Genomic DNA, 21132 nt, shown 5'->3' with positions numbered 1-21132 from the left:
AAAATGAAATGTCATCAGCTCCGTAACCGTGCAGTAAAATAGAAACATAAGCTCACCTCTCCTGAAGTAGCTAGAAGCTGACTTAAGGGAGTGACTGTCACGAGCTGGTTGTCCTCACAGCACGCACGTTATGTTCCTCTATGGGCAGACAGCCACTGCATGACACTTTGGGAGTTAGGGAGTTTACTGTTTTCAAAAGAATGCAATGCTCTCAGTGAAAGAGATTATTTACTTTGCTTATTTTCCATGTTTGTTTTACGTAACAGCCAAAGGTGTTAGACTAAGGAGCCTTGTAGATACAGCCATGTTGACTAATACAGTTAAAACGATCTTGAGACTTTTCTTTTGGTTTTTCTCTGTGCCTTTGAAAAAGCACACTATGTAAACGCCTCTCAAGTCTTCTCTGAATGCTCTCATTGTACTGTAATTTCAGTTTGCCTGTCTCGTTCTAATCTTCTTATGAAGTTTTGCAGTATTGTGTATCACTTTCATGTAGAACTTTCTGCATTGTCCGCTGATAAGAAGGACTCACCAGTTTAATGGTATACATTTACATGTATAATGATTTCTCTTGTCATCCTCTCCTACTGTTGTTTCACCAAGAGAAGTGTGTGACTGCCGTTTCTGTTACCATAAATCACATATAGGAGGGTAACACTGTCAAAATGGAAGATATGAATCGACAGCTCAGTCTTTACCTATCTACATGCCGGCGTGTTTTGACTCACTCATTCTATGCACATCACATACCCTAGCAGCATAACACCTAAAACTGGTTTTGTTAAGATTGCATATTCTGAAGCGTTCATCATGACACACAACATGCAAAAAAATCAATGGAGGTTCAACTACAAGCCTGCAACAGAAAAGGCAACTGACTGCTGCATTTTGAGATATAAGCTTCATTTACTCTTTCTATATCAAATATTTTAAGATGATCTCAGTTCCATAGGAGGACTGCAGCTAAAGATCACAGTTTTCCTTTTATCCCTTTCAAACTATTTTATTAGATAAATTAACTGTATGAAATTTCAAGAACACAGGCTATTTCATCTTGGCTCCCTTACTATCCTCACAAGTGACTTGATACTTTAGAAGAAAGCAAGTAAACAAGAAATTCCTGTATTAAGCCAGTCACTGAGCCCCTAACACCTGGGTCTGTGAGATGTCTTAATTCTTGTGTTTATTTTAAAGTTGTGGAAAAGTATTTGTTTGATAATACGCTCTTTTTCTAATCTTTAAATCTGTTGCACATAGAAAACGCTTCAACTGAATCATTTGAGACTGAAACACACATCACATGATACTCAGTTAAATGCAATGGTTTTCATTGTCAGACATCACCTAGATTGTTCTTTAACAGTTTTACGGGTTACAAGCTACATACCATTACTGAAAATACATTTTCTTGTTGCATTTCTAACAGCACGACTCAAAAGGAAAACCATGAAGCACTGTGCAATATTTTCATTATGGTCAACTTGTAAAAATTATGGTGGTTTCTAGTCACATGGGTGACTCTTCTATAGTAGCTTCCTTTACACTTCTGTGCTGTTTCTCATGCACAGCTGACAACATTTGTTGAAGATTCAGGCAAAAGCCTATCAAAATAAAAATGAAATATGGGGGAATGCAACATTACACAAATATATCAGTATTTAATTAGAGTTTTATCTGTCTTTTGGTTCTGTTTTGCTGCTTGCCCAGAACACAATCTGCACATCCTGAGGACAACCAGCTCATGATATTCTTTGATCTGTTAAGAGATTAGTGTTCCAGCAGGACAGACCTTTTCAATTATTAAAACATTCATGAACAAAAGAAAGATTCCTCATGATTGTAAGTAAACAATCTATTTAGTCTTGCATTATTTATGGCAACCTTCAAACAGGGAAAAAGGCTTGTTTGCAGGATCCCTACAGCTGATGATGTCCTCTTTATCCTTAGAAATTTTGGATATGGGTTTAAATATCTTCAGCATTGTGGAATAGCAATAATGAAAATAAAGTGGAATTTCAGAGGTCATTATATAGATATCAGAACAACAGGCAGCAACTTGGAGAGAAAATCTTTGTAGCACCAAGCCCTGACAGTGAGCTAAATCCTGCCCTCACTTATTTTTTGCCTTCGTTATCAAAACAATTCTGATATATGCAAACTAAAGTCTCTGCACTAGAGTTTGCTTTACTCCAGCCCTTTGAGCTATTTGCTAGATACATGAGTAGCAGCATAAGAAACCAATAATTTTGCTTCAAGTGATAGAAGAATACGGCCATTTATTTGCACACAGTGTCCCACAGTATGATAGATGGGTCTGTATTCCTTATCAAGACAGTGTGCCATTAGGGGTATAGCAGTGGGAAAAACAGAGAAAGTGAAATATGAGGAAGGCTGGGGGCAGAGAAAAAACCCAACAAAACCCAAAACCTCACCAGAAATACAAAAACAGGAAGAAGTTTTAAAGTTACTGCAAAGTGCTGAACAGCCACAAATTGAACACTAGGAACAGCCTGATAGAAAGTTCTATTTAAAGCACAGAACAAATAAAAGGGTTGTTTTGGGGTTTTATTTTGCATAATCTATGTAGGAAAATGCAGTTTTAGGCTGAATAGTTCCAGCTAAAAAAAAAAAAGCCCATGCTAGAAAACTGTCCATTTAGAAACTTTAAAAACTGAGATGTATTAATTATTTTCTTTACCAAAGCATTGTCTCAACACTAAACATAACTATGTTTAAATTAAAAATCTTTCTGCAGTTACAAAGAAAAAGATTATGGTATTTAGCATAACCCAGAATTAATTCATAAGAATTAATTCAACAGGAATTGAATATTATTTCAGAAAAAAACCCTCTGTTTACATATATATGTATATATACATTGAGGCATTTAGCTTGAAAGTATTTAAACGCTCAAATGTTTTCACACCAAACTGAAAAAATCACACACAAACATTGAAAAAGAAACCAAACATACCTGTTTGTTCATTCATTTTGTTGTTTTGCGGTATCTCAGAAAACACGTTTCTCTGCACACTGTTGCTTGGTTTAACAAACAGATCCCAAATAGTAAACTTACTTCCTGATTTCTGTGTATCAGGGAAGCAGGTGCATATGAAAGAGTAACTTTGTGCCACCCAGAAAGGGAAGACCATCTTTTATATGCATTATCAACACAATTTTCTATACAACAGCATAGTCAGAATTAGTGTGGTAGATTATCTACACAAGAAGTAACGAAAACTCAATGCTACTTCTCTCAGATAAGAGTAGGTGGCCTCTCTCTTAGCACCAGACCCCAGAAGATGGCCTCTTAATACTAGACAATAAAAGACACAAGTGCCTATTAGCCAGCTCCTGCAGGGCGTGGTATCTTTAGATACCTCAGTCAAATAACATTAGGTGCCAAATTCCACATATAATACATATCATAGCCCTCCACAGCAATGGGGGAATAGCCCAGAGCTAGCACCAAGAAAAACTGGTTGTAAGTATCCAAATTTCCCATCCTCCCCAGAATTTAGGTATCAAGGCTACATACAGGTGCCACCAGTTACCTCTGATTAAGAGGCTAAAGCACTCCTGCAGCTAGGCAGTCAGCATTAAACTTTAACAAAAAACCTAACATACAAGCCAAAAATACCCACCCCACCACCAATACAATCTGTGCCTTTTATCTGCTATGTCAATTAGCAACTTTGGTTTAAATTGTTCTCAGCTTGAATAGTTGTCCCTCCTAGGGAATGTCTGATACCCATTAAGGTGGAGCTGAGGCCAACTGAAGATGTAGCTGCCTTCAAAATTGTGCTCTGTGGGGCTGGTTGATCAGACTGGAAGGAAAACACGCAAAGGATGAATGTCAAAGCACAGTGATTGTAGCACTCACAAGAAATTGCTTCATGTTGTAGTTGTTAGAGAGGCTTCCTGAAGTTTTGAGGGGATGGGAGAGGTGGGATTGGCTGTCTACCACCCTCTTGTTTTTTCTTCCCTTCAATTGTTCAGCTCTTGACAGGTGTGCAGTGGGAAAGCTGACTCACAGTAGTCCTTCCTCAGCATCTTCTGAGGATCCCATGCAGCATGTTTGGAAGTGAGGCACAATCAGAATTCTTGATTCAGCTGTGATGGAGGTGTCTAATGATTAGGCAATGTGACTTTTACACCTCCTAAATCCATTATGCCTCTTGTGTGGAATAATTGTATTTTTCTTCTGATTGTGACTGTGTTCTGAGTGCCACTAATTCTCAAAGGCAGAAACATAACAAGTCCCAGAAAGAGGAATCTCTAGCCCTCAGTAAAACAGAGTACTTCATTGTCTTCCTGACTACAACATTCATAATGAAGAGAGATTGTCCAGATTCAGAGGAAAGCATGGTGAAATCTTGATCAAGGCAGAAGCTGGTAATTTGTAGCGGGTAGGTGAAGAGAGGAATAGCATTCTTGAGGCAAACAACTTTGGAAGAAATTCTAAAATATTTGGGAAAATCAAGTAATGAGTAAAACTGCATCCCTGAGTGTCATTGTTAAGGAAGGTGTTTAACAGCTGACTAGACAAAATCCTGGGGATTTTATCCAGTCCTGTTAAACTCAAGAGTTTGGCATGAGTGACTTAAGAAATCCCTTCCAATACTCTCATCTATGATTAAGGATTTTATCCAGCTTCCACTGAAGAAGCTGGAAAATCTGCATTGCCTTCAGTTGAAACATGACTGAGCTCTAGTTAGAGTGAAATTTTGCTGCACGATCTTACTTCAAAGGACAATTGAGAGTTTTAAAAAGAAATCTGTAATGTTAGTTACACCTTTTTCTGCTTCAACGCTGCATTTAAATAATTGTGCTTAAAACATGAATTAAATGAAGTCTTAGTGCTAATTTTGAAGGAAAATGTCTTAAATAAGAGGAAGCTGAGCTGAAAATATTTATAATTGGATTTGGACTCCTAGAATACAAGATAGATACTCTGATTTTGGTAGTACACTTAAGTTTAGCCTTTCATAAGTGTTTGTGTTTACAATTACTTACATCCTTAACTGATGTAATACTATTTGAAACTTTTATTCATTGTAGCCAGTACCTTAGTATAATACCTACTTGTGATGTCAGGTAACATGCAGCATCATTCCCGACTCATTTTCAGGGAGTTTTAACTGCCTGATTCCCTGACTTGCATGGTAAAGCCAGGCTGTCTGTGGGTGTCACTAGGAAATCAGACCTGTTTGTACAGAAGGTATGTTTTTACATACCAAAGTCCATAGAACTTTGTGAGAAAATTTTCATGTTTAATTTTTCTGCCATGAAACACTGATTGCAAGGAAATTAGAAATTATTAGTCTTTTTTCATAGTAGATACATCCAAATGATATTTCCCAAATGTTTGGGTTTTTTCTTTAAATGAACTATAAAGAATGTTTCAGAAGATACATTACAAAAGCATTATTTCAGTTTGCAAGTGGGAGTAGTGGAAAGGAGAGTACATTATACATCTATTTAAAAATGAACTACTTCTATTAGAATATGATCTGAGCTCCTGAATTCTACCATGGAAGAAATGTTATATAATGATTTAAAGCAGAAAGTGCATTTCATAAATGAAACGCCTACTGAAATATTAAATATGCTCTTCCCAGATTTTTAATTCACTGGGGGTTTTATATAGAGTCTTTGGCACATTTATTATTACTGAAGGAAGAATACGATTCCATCACTTATATTGACTCTTGCAATATAGTGTAGTGATAGCAAAATTCAGTCTTCGTCTGAACCTTCCATAAAGCATTTGAGAATATTCTGAATCAGCTCACCATTGTGAATCCCATCCACATTTTCTTAAAATTTAATACATTACAGAATTTCCTTGAGACCTACATGGACCTCAAAGCCCCATTGATGCCCTGAGAATATTGATTGTTGGAGTCTTCTCTAATGCAATTTCTCCAATATGTGTATGCTACTGTATACACTCACAATTTCCTTGTTCTTTCATTATCATTTCATTATTTCTGTGGCTCTGTACATTACCCAGATCTGGACTCCATCAGAGGATAAGATCTAAAGCTGGTAGAAGAAAACCCAAAAGACAAACTTGAATTCCAGTTGTAAATCTCAGTTGGTGTTGATCTTTATTTCCCTATGGCTACTGTGATCGTGTTTTTAAAATATTCCTTTTCTGCAAATGGATTTATTTATACTCAAAAGCTGTCTTGCAGGACTAGGATCTACAGTATTTGCATTTGTTTCCATTCCAGAAAATTCCTGCAGAGGCAGTTTGAGACTGCAGCTGAAGATAACATATCTTCTCAGAATACAGAATAAGAACAGTCTTCTAGTCTAAACTTGACACGACAGGTTGAAATAATTTGCCCTTGAACAATTCAATGCAATTGCAGTACTATAATTGAGAACATTTGTTTTCCTTTTTAAAACAATCAAAAAGAAATTGTTTCAAAGTACACGCTGTATTAGCCAATATAACACATACTGGGAATCTCAGAATGTTGAAGTACATGGTAGTCCACCAGACTGTATACCTGGCCTGTCCTTTCACAGGCATTGGTGAATGTCTGCAAAGTATTTGTTACCTGAGCTGATTAAGTCTATGTAATACCTGGTAACAGAAGTACAACAGAGGCTATGATTTAAAACACTGAGTGATAGGAACAAAAATGATAAAAGAAAATCTAAATGTTTTCTATTCTGGAGAATGAGAAGGAAACATCAAGTCTTCTCCAACGGTCCAATGAAGCTGAATTTTTCATGTATATGAAATTTAACTTGAAAATGAAATATGTGGTTCTTCTACAGGAAATTTAATAGAAATAAGATTAAAACCCTGACTGTTTTAACTAATTAATGTTTTCCTGGGTTCTGACTCATGATTTTGGACATCTGGGGCTGACCACTGTAGAAGTCATATTTCATAGTAGCACGTGCAGTGCTTGCTTCCCTTTTCCTACATGAGCTTTCCCCTAAAATTTTGAGGAATTCTGTCTTTTACTATAGCTAGATTTATTATCTGATTTATTGCACAAATGCTGTATAACTTAAGGAAGTGGCCTTGGGATTTTCTGCTGCTTATCTAAATCGTCTACTCAAAGAAACCAACCATGCTAAACCATAGATACAAAACAAGCATAAATGCATGTGCATACTAAACAAACAATACAGCTGTTACTCTGTTGTAGCATCAGTCCAGGAAGGTTGAGGGAGGTGATTCTGCCCCTCTGCTCTGCTCTGGTGACACCCCACCTGCAGTACTGCATCCAGCTCTGGGGTCCTCAGCACAGGAAAGGCATGGACCTGTTGGAGCAGGTCCAGAGGAGGCCACAAAAATGATGAGAGGGCTGGAGCACCTCTTCTATGAGGAAAGCCTGAGAGAGTTGTGGTTGTTCATCCTGGAGAAGAGAAGGTGCCAGGAAGACCTTATTGCAGCCTTCCAGTACTTAAAGGGGGCTTACAAGAAAGATGGCGACAAACTTTTTAGCAAAGTCCGTTGCAATAGGACAAGGGGTAATAGTTTTAAACCAAATAGGTAGATTTAGACGAGATATAAGCAAGACGTTTTTTACAATGAGTGGTGAAACACTGGGACAGGTTGCCCAGAGAAGTGATAGATGCCCCATCCCTGGAAGTGTTCAGAGTCTCTGTTATGGGAAAATGTGACAATAACAACGTCATCCTATTTATCTCTCTAGGCATTTATGATCACTTTTATCACCATGATATCTGATTATTGGATAAAACTTTAAATTTAACATCATATTCTTCAGATGCTTATCAGCTATTTCCTGTAATTTAAATTTCTTTCTTATCTTTCGTTAGTAAGTATATTTATCTGGATGTTTAGATGTCTTCCATCAATATTTAATCTGAGTTTTCTTAGCATTTTATGAATATGTTCATAATTAGTAACTGTAAAGCTGTTCATCATATACATGGGACTGAAAGCACATAGAACATAAAAGAAGAATAGAAATTAAATTTGAAACCAAACCCAAGTCTCTGAGGGTGGAAGTAATCTCGGTAATGTTATCTAGCTAAATATTAGTCACCTCTCCTGAAGTAATCATGCATGCTCCCACTAGAGCCAACAGAAAGAAGCGTACTTTCCAGAGGACATCTGCAGAAGTACATTTTCCTCTCTGTTAACTGTAAAGGGAGCCAAAATGTTTGTCTTAGATAAGAGTCCTAAATTGTAGATCATAGAATCATAGAATCATTAGGGCTGGAAGGGACCTTCAAAGGTCATCTAGTCCAACCCCCCTGCAAGGAACAGGGATATCTCCAACTAGATCAGGTTGCTCAGGGCCTCATCCAACCGGGCCTTGAACGTCTCCAGGGATGGAGCATCCACCACCTCTCTGGGCAACCTGTTCCAGTGTTCTACAACTCTCATGGTAAAAAATTTTTTCCTAATATCCAACCTGAATCTACCTCCCTCTATTTTAAAACCATTACCCCTTGTCCTATCACAACTGGCCCTCCTGAACAGCCTCTCCCCATCTTTCTTGTAGGCCCCTTTGAGGTACTGGAAGACCGCTATAAGGTCACCCCGGAGCCTCCTCTTCTCCAGGCTGAACAGCCCCAACTCTTTCAGCCTGTCCTCATAGGAAAGGTGCTCCAGCCCTCTTATCATCTTCGTGGCCCTCCTCTGGACCCTCTCAAACTGGTCCATGTCCTTCTTATGTTGGGGACTCCAGAACTGGACACAATACTCCAAGTGAGGTCTCACGAGGGCAGAGTAGAGGGGGAGAATCACCTCCCTTGACCTGCTGGCCACGCTCCTCCTGATGCAGCCCAGGATGCGGTTGGCCTTCTGGGCCGCAAGAGCACATTGCCGGCTCATATTGAGCTTCTCGTCCACCAGTACTCCCAAGTCCTTCTCCTCAGGGCTGCTCTCGATCCATTCTCCGCCCAGTCTGTATTTGTGCCTGGGATTGCCATGACCCAGATGTAGGACCTTGCACTTGGCCTGGTTAAACTTCATGAGGTTGGTACGGGCCCATCTCTCCAGCCTGTCGAGGTCCCTCTGGATGGCATCCCTCCCTTCCAGCGTGTCGATGGCACCACACAGCTTGGTGTCATCGGCGAACTTGCTGAGGGTGCACTCCATGCCACTGTCCACGTCACCGACAAAGATGTTGAAGAGGGCCGGGCCCAACACGGACCCCTGAGGGACGCCACTCGTGACCGGTCTCCACATGGACATCGAGCCGTTGACCACTACTCTCTGAGTACGGCCATTGAGCCAATTCCTTATCCACCGAGTGGTCCATCCATCAAACCCATGCCTCTCTAGTTTAGAGAGAAGAATGTCGTGCGGGACAGTGTCAAAAGCTTTGCACAAGTCCAGGTAGATGACATCCGTTGGTCGACCCTTGTCCACCGATGTTGTCACCCCATCATAAAAGGCCACCAAGTTGGTCAGGCACGATCTGCCTTTGGTGAAGCCATGTTGGCTGTCACCCACCACCTCCTTGCTCTCCATGTGCCTTAGCATGGTTCCCAGGAGAATCTGCTCCATGACCTTGCCAGGCACAGAGGTGAGGCTGACCGGCCTGTAGTTGCCCGGGTTAATAATCAAATCAATTCATCCCAGTCTTAATCTTCCTTTCCTTCTTCCTGCTTTTATTTTCCTGTGTTTATAGAGTCTCAAAAATACACAGAGTCTTCTACGGAAAGCAGAATGTGCCTGAGGATGCTGTGTCAAGAGTTTTGCCCCCACAAATGAAGTGTGTAAAATCCCCAAAAGCACAGCTGATTTTTATATGCTCAGTACTGTCCATTAGTTATGCAAACATCCTCCTTTTCTAAATATCTATTGAAAATGTGGTGGATGAGCAACTCAGTTAATAAGTATATCAGAATGATTCCAGCAACTGGATCACAGAAATAGGAGTACAACTGAGCATATGTCAACCAACATCTGTCTTCTAATGAAATGACCATTTTGGAAGAATATGTTATGATCATCCATGAGTGAGGTGTACCTCTGTGAAGGTGGAAACACTGAGAAGCTTTAATAGAATTCATTTTTCTCCAAATAAGATATTGTATCACATCAGATACTTAAAAGTACCTGAATCTCTTTGGTTGTTTTCGTTTTGTTTTTTTTTCCTCTCCAGGTCTTGTAATGGGATTAATTATACGATACGCAACAAAAGCATCAGATGTTGAAAGTGGAACTGTTTATGAATGTGAAAAGCTGAAATCTGGGCCATCCACTCTACTTATTAATATAACTAACCAGGTCTATGAATATCAGTACAAAAGAGAGATCAGCCACCACAATGTCAATGGTCACCAGGGCAACGCAATGCTTCAAAAGGTAAAACCTGTCTTATTTTTGTTCCAAAAATGTGTGAGATATTTCTTTTCTTTACACCCTCGAGAGAGGAAAACAAGATTCAAGCTAAAACGTGACACAGAGAGAGAGGCTATTCTGAATTTAGGATGAGACGGGTAAGTGATGAAGGAGAACAGGAAGGGAAATAAGGTGCAGTAGAAACATGACCATCCTTTAGCACACAGCTGGCTGTGTGCTTGCAGAATAGTTGCCTAAACTCTCTCAGATGACAGTCCCACTTCCTGCAGACACTCAGTTCATTTGCAGACGCAGCTGTTACCTTGGATTCATTGCCACCAAAACTTTAAAAATCCCACTGATATCTTTATTTGTCCTCTGTCTTAAAAGTGACGTGCTCTAGCAGCATAATGCAAAGGAGTTTTACCTCCTGTATACAGCAGAGAGAACTACAAACTCTAAACATTTAGTAAAATATAAACTTGTAAATATGTAAACTTCCATAGATAAGTGGAGGGTTTTTATAATGCTTAGATGCATTACAACATTCTCATACATTGATTCACTACTGTAATTGTCCTCAGCAGGGATTTCGCTGGCTATCCCCAAGCTTGGAGAGACAGCATTGTGGCAATTCAGGTTGGATGCAAAAACGGAAGCGTGGGACGAGGTTTATAGAGTATTCTACAATGTCATGACCTTTTCTGTTTTCCAGTATATAAAAATTAAAATATTTTACTTTGTTAGTATATTCTTTCTCTCCCTTGCAATATTTACTTCTTGTAATGTTCACTTTCTTAAAAAATGACAGCAATTTAAAGAACTCATGAGTGCAGAGGGACTTTTTAAAACCTGGATTTTATGCTCAAAGACACCACATGTTCACATGAAGATTCTAAGCCCTTGCCAGTGTTTTTTCACAATATTGAAATATATTATTTTGCCTTTTCCCAAGTATTATTGTTTATTTAGCACAGTAATACATGTTCTTGTGTATTATAGTGGTTATCATTATAAAAACTTGTAACTTACGCTTAGAACGTGCACTGAGGAACTCGGCAGAATTAGGATTTAACTATCTGCTCAAATTCTTTGCTGATGCAGCACCATTGTGTGCCTGTCTGTCACTACTGCCAGACTCTTGCCGTTCTCAGAAAGAACTAGGCTGTCAAGGGCTATTAGAGCTGTGGCAGGGTGGAGACAGGAAAATACTGTGGCAGTTGGACTAGTCAGATTTTGCTGAATCTTCATCCTTTTTCCTGCTAGTTGGTTGCAAGAGGTTTGTCTTAGTAAAAATGTGGGTTTAGTTTCCAAAGCATTGGAAATGTACTAATCCATTACAGTTGAACATCTTCATTGAACCTGGTATACTGAAGCTCACCTCTATTGTGGTAAAGGAGGAGCACTACCTCACACAGAAGTTTCTGTTGCCCTTACAGAGGATTGCCCAATCTTCTTTCCATAGTCTCACTTTGCTGGAAGATTCTTCAAAATCTCAACTGTGAATTGTGAGTTTCTTAGTATTACCAGAGAGACCACAGCCTGCCTGGATTTTCACTCCTTTTTCCTTTAAAATTATGTGGCAAATGCCCTCTTACAAAGAAAATAAATAAAAAAGGAAAGAGGGAGGAATTCAACAGTATTTAGGAGAAAATAACAATGCCTGGCAGCCTTCCTGACTGGCAAAAGCACTAACATAAAAACCAGAAAACATGACCACACCATGCTCTGGTTTTTGTAGAACTGTAATTCCCTTTTGACCTCAGTATAAGAGTTTACTAAGTGCATTTATCAGGACTAAAAGGCTGTGCCATGACTTACAAACGTGTACTTTAGAACACAGTTTTGAATAATAAAACACAGAGAGAGGATTTCTGATGCCTGTGGAAAAAATACTGGAACGTATTTGCTGAATTAATTCCAAAATTAACGTTTGAGGCTGTTAGTTCATAAGTGAAGAAAATCCTTTTTCTATCATGTTTTCAATGAAGTTACCGGCACAGCTAAAGTTGCTGGCACATTATTTGCCAGCCAATTTTTTTCAACTTTATAATTCAAAGTAAACAGAACGGAAAAAAGGCTGCGCTCTCACTTCCTGTTTATCAAATCAAGCTATCTCCTAGTGAGAAGATAGAAGTAATTTTGTAGGCAAGTCTTACTCTTTTAACGCTAAATAATTAATCTAGAATACTGCAGCCTTAAAATATCACTTTATCTGAACAAAGGAGCTGCAAGCCTTTGCATTAATTATATCTTGTCTCTTTTAAAAGCGGTGGTATAATATAGCCCACTGACAGAACAGTAAACAGTGCATAGGCTTGTTAAAATATATTTTTCTTCAGCAATGCTGTGGGTTTAAACAGGATTCTATTTTATTGAAAGCTCTTTGTCATGAATTGCAGTGACTGAAAATTGTCCTTGGTCTCTATGCCTGAATTTGAGGGGCAAGTATGAACAGTGTGTCGACGGCAGCTGGAGTAAGCACTTTTTGCCTTGCCTAGCATCATCCTCATTATAGCAGTATTTTAAAAATTTTCATGTGTATTTTATAAACTGTTTCTGGCTGTTGTAGGAACAAAAATGTATGTTTCATATGAACAGGGCTGGCATTACACAGGCATTTGAGTGTAACAAACTGCATAACAGAAGACAAAGCGGTGCCTGCTGCTGTGCCAGCCAGTGGCTTGGAGCAGGAACCGCGAAGAGACTAACCCAGTAGCACGGAATCGTAGAATCATAGAATGTTTTGTGTTGAAAGGGATGTTAAAGATCATCTAGTTCCAAACCCCTTGCCATGGGCAGGGACACGTTCCACTAGACCGGTTGCTCAAAGCCTCATCCAACCTGCAGACATTGAAGCTGATCCTAAGATTATTCCTGATTAGAAGTTACAATTAAAACCTATCCTAGCAAGTAGGATGCTATTTTAAATTTTATTTTAAATGCTACTTTATTTGTCCTTACTCTCTCTTTTGTCCTTTCTGGCAGATGACATTTGATCCTTCCATCTTTTTCAATATTTTGCTGCCACCCATTATATTTCATGCTGGATATAGTTTAAAGAAGGTATGTGTCTCTTCTATTACAAAAGTGACTGAATGTGATTGCTACTTGGTAGATCCAACAGGCCAGTGACGGAGAAGAGTCAGTTAAAAATTGTATTGCATGGGAACAACTTGACAGGAATGGAAGAAAATGAAAGATGCATGGACCTCATTCTGCTCCCTTTCTGCATCTGTGCAAAGATTTATAACTCTGGGGCATTCCTGTTTTCAGAGGAGGCCACTTCAAATCTAGTGACACTGCATATGGGCAGCAGCCTATTTGTGTTCTATTTAATGCATGATCAGGGCTTTGCTTGTCTAAGGGACAGGGTTATGATACTGTTTGCATCAGATACTTTCAAAGTGGACTTCTGTTATGGTCCTGAAGCATTTGACTGGATACATAAAAGAGAGAATTTTGATGGCATTCCACCAGGCAAAAAATTAATCATCTTAAACTGTATTTTCCAAAATAACTGATGTAGCCTACATTGTTTCATCTTCTCTTTAAGATATGGGTTGTCCCAAATAGCACTTCTAGGTACAGTGTTTCAACTTGGTCTGAATGTTCTTTTACTGGTTGTATTACAAAGGTCTTTTTTTCAAACTTTCCTCCCCAGAGACATTTTTTTCGTAACTTAGGATCTATTTTAACCTACGCCTTTTTGGGAACTGCTATCTCCTGCATTGTCATAGGGTAAGTGAATACCTTATACTGTTATTGCTGAAGTCATTATTACTGCTTGGTATATTTTTTACAATTGAAAACCGAAGTGTAAAAAGAATGGCAAACCCTGCGTGGTCAATATGCTTCACAACTTTGTAACAGTTAAAGTAATTCCTTATCAGGGAATGCTGAGATGGAAAAGGCGAAACTCTTGAATAGTAAGAACTGTACAGAGCATTCAGGAAATTGTGTCCTTCATTTCTGGTCTATGGCTGATGTAAGCTTGAGCTGCTTTCTACAACCCTGTAGCTTTAACCATCTGTCCTGAGAAACAGAACCATTCTCTGGATTCGAATTCCATGCTTCTAACTAGAATTCCTTCTAGAGGAGAGCTGATCTCTAACAGAAAAGGAAGGACTTTACATCTCAAAAGGGGAAGTAACAGATATCTAGTGGCACATGTGTAAATTAACTGGAGTAATTTCAAAGGCTAAGTGAAATTTTTTAGTTGAAGATCACGTGAAAAGCCTCAGTCTGAAACTATGTGTGGATTTAGCCTGGATATGACTAAATGGCTTCTGCAGAAAAAGAGGAAGGGAAAAAAGCAGATGAGCAAAAGATCCTGTTTTATTTCCATACTTCCTTAGTGAAAAGTTTCTAATTTTTTTCAAAATTTGCCTAATTAAAGGGAAATTTTGCTAGTCGGAAATGAATTATATATTACTAGGATGGCATGATATTAAACTTTTGTTGGTCTTTTTCGTTAGCTCAATCAAAATTAAACAAACCATTTTAAAATTCTTTTGACTCTTGAAAGTGCATGTGTTTCACAATATTTATGAATACCACACAGACACTTCAGCTCTCATGTTCTGGGAGAATTCCTGATGCAGGTGAAAACAAATGACCAGAGTTAGATTCTGCAGTGAGTGGGTATCTGTGCCTGCACAGAGCCGTACTGAGAAAAGCAATGCACTGTTCACAGTTTAGCCTTAGCATCACTGGGCATCCCATGGCATTTCTGTGCTACAGAGTGGTACTGAGCTAGCTAAGTCTGTGTGGTCTGTGGAGGTGATCAAGCAGTGCTGCATGGAAGCGAGTAAGTCTTGCTGAGAGGCCTTGGTCTTTCTGGGATTGTGCAGAGTCAGAATGGGAAAAGGCTACAGAACTTTCTCGTGTTCAGGTTTTAGACTAGGAAGCACACTGCATCTTGTACTACCTACTTGAGGTCCTGGGCTGTAGAACTCTGAAACGTACCATTTAAATCTCTGCATGCCATGGAAAGATTTATGGAAACACTTCAGGTTTTGTGAGAGTGCCTCAGTTAAATGTGGTCAAAATTCTGTACTTATGAACAGCACTTTAAAATTATAGAAGCAATTAATTTTTTATTTCTATCTTTTCCATTTCTTTATAATGGACCTTTAAGTAAAGATGTATGCGCTGCATCATGCTCCTTGCTGGCATTATTATGAGATGGAACTTTCTCCTTTAATGTCATTTTGGTAATAGTGAAACACATGAATGACCTATGACTTAGAGTTCAATGATTTAAAAACCGTTCTTTTATGGGTATGTCAACATATCTATCTTGACATCCCAGATTCCTAACAATCAAGTAGCTTAGTAAGCATAATGTACCTTAGGTACTGTGGCTATTAAATGTTCTTCAAGCTATGGTCACTCCAAATGTCAGGAAATTTTAGACTCTGCAATGAAAAGCAACGTTCAAAGTATAATCACCTTCTGTGGTGAAATACAAAGGAGTGTAAGTGCTGTATGTGACTGTCTCCCCTTCATGTGAGGAAAAACTGTTGAATATCTATGGGCTAAGGAGGAAGGATATCTTTGCTTTCAGACACGAAATCTGTAAATCCAGGAGACAGTGTGCCATGTGTCTCACCTATTGGAGAGGAAAAGCTTCATCTTGCTTTTCTTTCTGAAATTTTGCTTTCCTTGAGAAATGGCACCTCATCCTCTCACTTCTATTGCTTGTTCTCCTCTGGAGAAGGATATGAGGCAGAAAGCTCTGCGTCTCGGGGATTCTTTTTTTCTAATGGAAAAGGCATCGAGAACATACAGGATTCCACAAAATTACATAATTAAACAATAAGAACAATTTCCTGCCTGGTTGCTCGATGTCATTATATCTAAACCTCTTTATTCATTTCTTTGTGAGGCTCTACAGCTTGTGATAGAGCTCCAAAAGCACTTATCCACATGAAAGAGAAACACCAATATCACAGCATTGTCACTTGGTGGGTGAATGTCTGCTCATAGATCCATGAAGATCACAGCTTGGACAGCTACACCACTCATATTTTTCCCCCATGTTTATCTGCAGTAATATACACCTCCGTATGACTCTAGCTCTTGGAGTTGCTTCTTTTCATACTCATTTATTTGGCAAATAGCACCCCTAAAGTTGGAATTGTAACTTCAGTAAAAAATCTACATCCTGATAACAGTTTGAGCTGAATGCTAGCACATTACTGAGGCAACAGTGGTTTTGGATCTCATTAGGACTCTTCCTGTGCTTCCTCTCACCTGTCTTAGCCATTGAACATTTCTCTCCTGTAAACCAATTGCTAATAGCTCTATGAGACTGAAGAACGGCAGTAGGGCTGTCCAGCCCAGTGATGCTCTTGAACATGCATTTGGTTTACAAGCTCTGACATGTGTCACTGCCCTTTATAAGCCAGTGCAGCTTTGATAAGCTTGTTAAAAGAAATGTAATACATTGAGTTTAGCCTAAATTTCAAACACTCTCATTCGTGTATCCATGTTATTTTATCTAAAACAGAATAAATGCAGATAGAATCTGCTACGGAAGGTTCCTACTAGGAACAATTCCTACTAGCAATTCAAAGTTCAAGCCCATAGTCAGAGATAAAAATCCAAAGGAAACCCTGAGCAGCAGTGGGCTGTGTACTGCATTCCATACAAACCCACAACTCCCACTGAAATCACTGCAGAGAAGACAGTAATATATTCAGAACAGGGCTTATGTGAATGTGAAGCATGTTTGCATAATGTACATGTCACAATAAGAACGAGATAATGAGTGCATGAAGAAGAAAGATGATACAAAAACTTTACTGAAGGGAACTAAAAATAAGTCCTAAAAGAAAAAAAAACATCCTAAGAGAGAAGGGGTGAAGAGCTATAGTTGTTGTCACAAAAGAAAGGGCAGAACCCTGAGGTACTTCTGGGTTGCATTGCTGTAGACAAATATTTTGTGCATAGGCATGAGCAAACGGGTGCTTACTCTTCATTCTATACGCACAACACATATACATCTGAACACACAGGCTGGGGCTCTGTGCGTGTGCAGCCTCTCATTGGGACTGTGCTCTTCCTGCCTGAGTGAATTACAAAGCAGCCCATTGTGAACTCCTCCTGTGGGGCTCGCTGTAGTGACGGGGTACAGCCTATAACAAAGAAGGACCAGACTTCTCTTCCTAAACCAGAAGCAGCTGGGAAATATCATTAATAAAGAACGGGAACATCATTTGGATTGTGCAAACTCTTCGAATGCTAAAAAGTTGCCATGGAACATGCTGATACAATGGTGCCTGTCTCCTCTTTGTAAATCTTTCCTTTTGTATGAAAGGCTGTCTTCTGGCATCAAGAGGAACTGTGTGGAATTGGAGTGAAAAGGCTATAATCAGATATTCCCACTGAGGGCAGGGGAAGGACGAGTAAGGGGGATTGCTTTTTTTTAGTGAAGGCAGTGCTGAAACGTAATTGCTTTCAACTAAATACTGCTCTAAGGAATGCCCGCCCATGTTAGCTGTAATACTGTCCTCAGCCACTTAACACCCATGCAAGTTACAGCAATTCACAAGCTCCTCCAGCTAGGCCAAATCATGCCCTTTGCACCAAGTGTGACTAGCAAGGATCCATGCAGAGAGATCCCACAAGTGAAAGGAGAAATTCCCCCACTCTAAGCTGCATCGACTTTGCAGAATTGCTGAAGCTGTCTCCTTCATGGCGAACAGAGTACGCTGACTCTGGGTCTGCATGATATAAGTCTCTTATAGATCTTTTCTCTGCCAGCAGTTCCAGTTTCCCATCTCCTGAAGAACAGTGGGGCATGATTGGTGAGACAGCTCTTTACTCCTAAGAAAAATCACACAAGTTCAGTCTCTCAAAGGCCCTCTCTGATACAGGGTTGGAAGCAATGCCTGAATGTCTGCAGTTCAACCGCCTAATAAATTCCAATTTAAATCCAGTTCCTCAGGGCCCTGTTCAGCTGACTTCTGAATATCTCCAACAATGCGAATTCCATTGGCTGTCTGGAAAGCCTGTTCCAGTCTTAACGACATTCACTACTGTATTGGGTTTGCATGGCATCCAGAGTCTGCATCCAGCCAGGGTCAACCCACCACAACTATGAAGATTGTTTTTCTGTATATCCAATTGGAATTTCCCTTGCTTCACCTTGTAACCATTGCCTCCCATCCTTTCACTATGAATCCTTCAGAAGGTGGCTTTGTCTTCTCTATGACCACCTAATTAGTTGAAGACAGCAGTTAGCTCCCCTCCTAGTTACAAAAGAAAGCTGAGCTGCTTTTCTCCAGGTTGAAATAACTCAGCCCTTGGTCTCTTCTCATACATCATGCCTATCAGCCCCTAATTATCTTGGTAGCTCTTTGTGGGTCCGAAACTGGACACATTATTCCAGATGACACCTCACAAGTGCCATGAAGAAGAGAGCCCATGAAAACTGGGCTCCTGAAAAATTAAATTAATATCTGCCCCCACTTACCTGTTTGTTAGGATTTTTTCCTTTTAGGAAGAAGCAGGGAGAAGGGCCTAACTTCAGCTTCTGCAAAGAATAGTGTTCTCTTCCCTTAGATTTTATTTTTTATAAACTGTGCTATCTCATGGGTGCATCTTCCAGAATTGATGCCTGTGATAGATATTTTCAACTTTGATGTTGGAAGAGAGTTCAAGTATTTGGAAAAATCTTGACACTATAGTTAACAACCCATCAGAGCAACATATGAGGTACTGATAGGCAGGAGGACTAGAAAGATTTGCATTTTTTCCCTTCTTGAAATCATCTTGACATCTCAGTACAGCATGCTCAGTGCCAGCCATGGGCAAGATGCCCATGCAAAGGAGCCTTGACTTCATAAACTTGGCCTTATTTACGATTTTTGATTCGGTTTTACTTGAGTTCTCTCGAATTGCAATGCCAAAACCACATTTTAGATATTCAGAATGCAGCATGTTTGCAGTCACTTACTTATATTTTTCCAGCCTGCCTACTACATTTGGCAAGGCCTGTTTCTTCTGGAATTTAAAGCGCTCTGAGTGTGCAACTCAAATAGCAAACATATTTGCAGACAACTTAAGCCAAGTCTGATCTGTCTTTGTGGCTGCTGTGAGAATTTTGCTTGAATAAATGCAAGATAAAAATAGGGTTTGGATCTGAAAAAAATATCATAATTGTAGTTTCAAGACAGTGAAGTTTCGAAATACAAAGACCTGATAATACTGGTGTTAGGAAGAGTCATTCCAAGATAATCACTGTTTTAAGGGGAAAGATGTGGGTGTTTATATTAGCTACCCAATTTGCGTAGACTTTTCTGGCTGGAGAGGTAGGATTTCTCCATCTTCCCACTAGAGCCAAAGTTGGTTAGTTTGGCCTGGTTAATTCCTGTCTGTTAGCGCATGGATGCTTGCTTCAGAATAACAGATTTTTTTTATGGTAATGAGTGCTTAAAAGTGAACTTCCAATTAAAAAAAAATCCAAAACACATAGAATCAAAATATTTCTTTTGTGCATCTGTGTTTAACTGCAGTGACTAACAGTTTGGACAGAGAAGTCTCTTCTGACATTTAAACTAAAGTGTAAGGAATAAGTCATCATACTTGGTTTTCACAGGCAGTCAAGAATCCTTTCCCTTGCCATTCCTCACCATTCTACAAATGAATATTCAAATGCTTGTTGCATATGATCGCTGAAAACTGAGAATATAATATGATATGACATGACATGACATGATATGATATGATATAATGTAATAGTATTTTATAAATTCTTTCTTTCAAAAACTGAGTCTTAAACAGTTTTGTTTGAAAATCAGAACAATTTTTTTTCTATACAGACATACACACGTATAAATACAAAGTTGTAAGAGAGAAGGAAAGAAATACCAGGAAATATCAAATACCACTCCAAATATTTTTGAGGGGAAAAAAAAAAAAAGGCATGAGATTGTGTTTTCCATCATAACCTTTCTATGAAAGTAGTATTTTCCATTCAAATGTCTGTGGTATCAAGATTCCATCATCACATGAAATGTTTTTTCTTCACTCGTTGCTGCACACTTTTAGCAGCCCCTCTTTGTGCTTCCGGAAAGAGGAAGGGATGGGCTGAGTTAGTAACAGTGTTGCCAAAAAGCAGCAGTAGGAAGAAATGTTCCACTTTTCATTACACAATTTACATGGGTATGATGCATCTTGTCGTAACTATGCAGTTGAAGATTTAGTTCTCTCATCAGTATACTTATCCAAACAGACTTCTAAAGATTAGGAGACAAATTCCTTCCACTGGCATGTCATTTAAACAGACTATTTATAATTAATCATTTTTAGCAGAAAACAGTCTTTCAAAACAACGAAAAAAAAAGTGTGATGTGTGGGTGTGTGTGTATTCATTTCCTCTTGAAAAGTTAGCTTATTTTACAACCTTCTTTTCAACAAGTAGCTTGCTCTGGCCTCATAGTAACATGAGACGGAGCTATTGATACTGATTTATTGATATACCAATATGTTCATAAAATCATAGAATTATAGAATCATAGAATGGTTAGGGTTGGAAGGGACCTCAAAGATCATCTCGCTCCAAATCCCCTGCCATGGGCAGGGACACCCTCCACTAGACCATGTTGCCCAAAGCCTCATCCAACCTGGCCTTGAACACTTCGAGGGATGGGGCAGCCACAACTTCTCTGGGCAACCTGTTCTAGTCAATGCAAAAAATTTCTTCCTTATATCTAATCGAAATGTGATCCCAGTAGACACACGTTCCATCTCTTATTGAACATGCAGCAGTGCATGCCTGAGAGGTTCAGCACACAATAGTTATGTTTACTGAGTACTGCATGACTCTG

General features: G+C 39.2%; 1 protein-coding gene across 2 annotated transcripts in view; it reads left to right on the top strand.

Annotated features, from left to right (window-relative positions):
- Positions 1-21132, top strand: part of SLC9A9 (solute carrier family 9 member A9) — a 204946-nt gene that overhangs the window by 254 nt on the left and 183560 nt on the right. The window contains exons 2-5 of one of the 2 annotated variants that reach the window (XM_086618200.1): positions 10116-10318; positions 13205-13207; positions 13283-13360; positions 13959-14035. In XM_086618200.1, coding sequence (XP_086474326.1) covers positions 10116-10318; positions 13205-13207; positions 13283-13360; positions 13959-14035 — 361 coding nt within the window. The remainder of the gene's footprint in view (positions 1-10115; positions 10319-13204; positions 13208-13282; positions 13361-13958; positions 14036-21132) is intronic. The other variant, XM_086618199.1, reaches the window with a different exon arrangement.

Source organism: Tauraco erythrolophus, chromosome 11 (genome assembly GCF_009769465.1).
Source record: "Tauraco erythrolophus isolate bTauEry1 chromosome 11, bTauEry1.pri, whole genome shotgun sequence".
NCBI classification, from domain to species: Eukaryota; Metazoa; Chordata; class Aves; order Musophagiformes; family Musophagidae; genus Tauraco; species Tauraco erythrolophus.
Note: the sequence above shows the minus strand (reverse complement) of the source record. Positions and strands in the feature narration are given on the sequence as shown.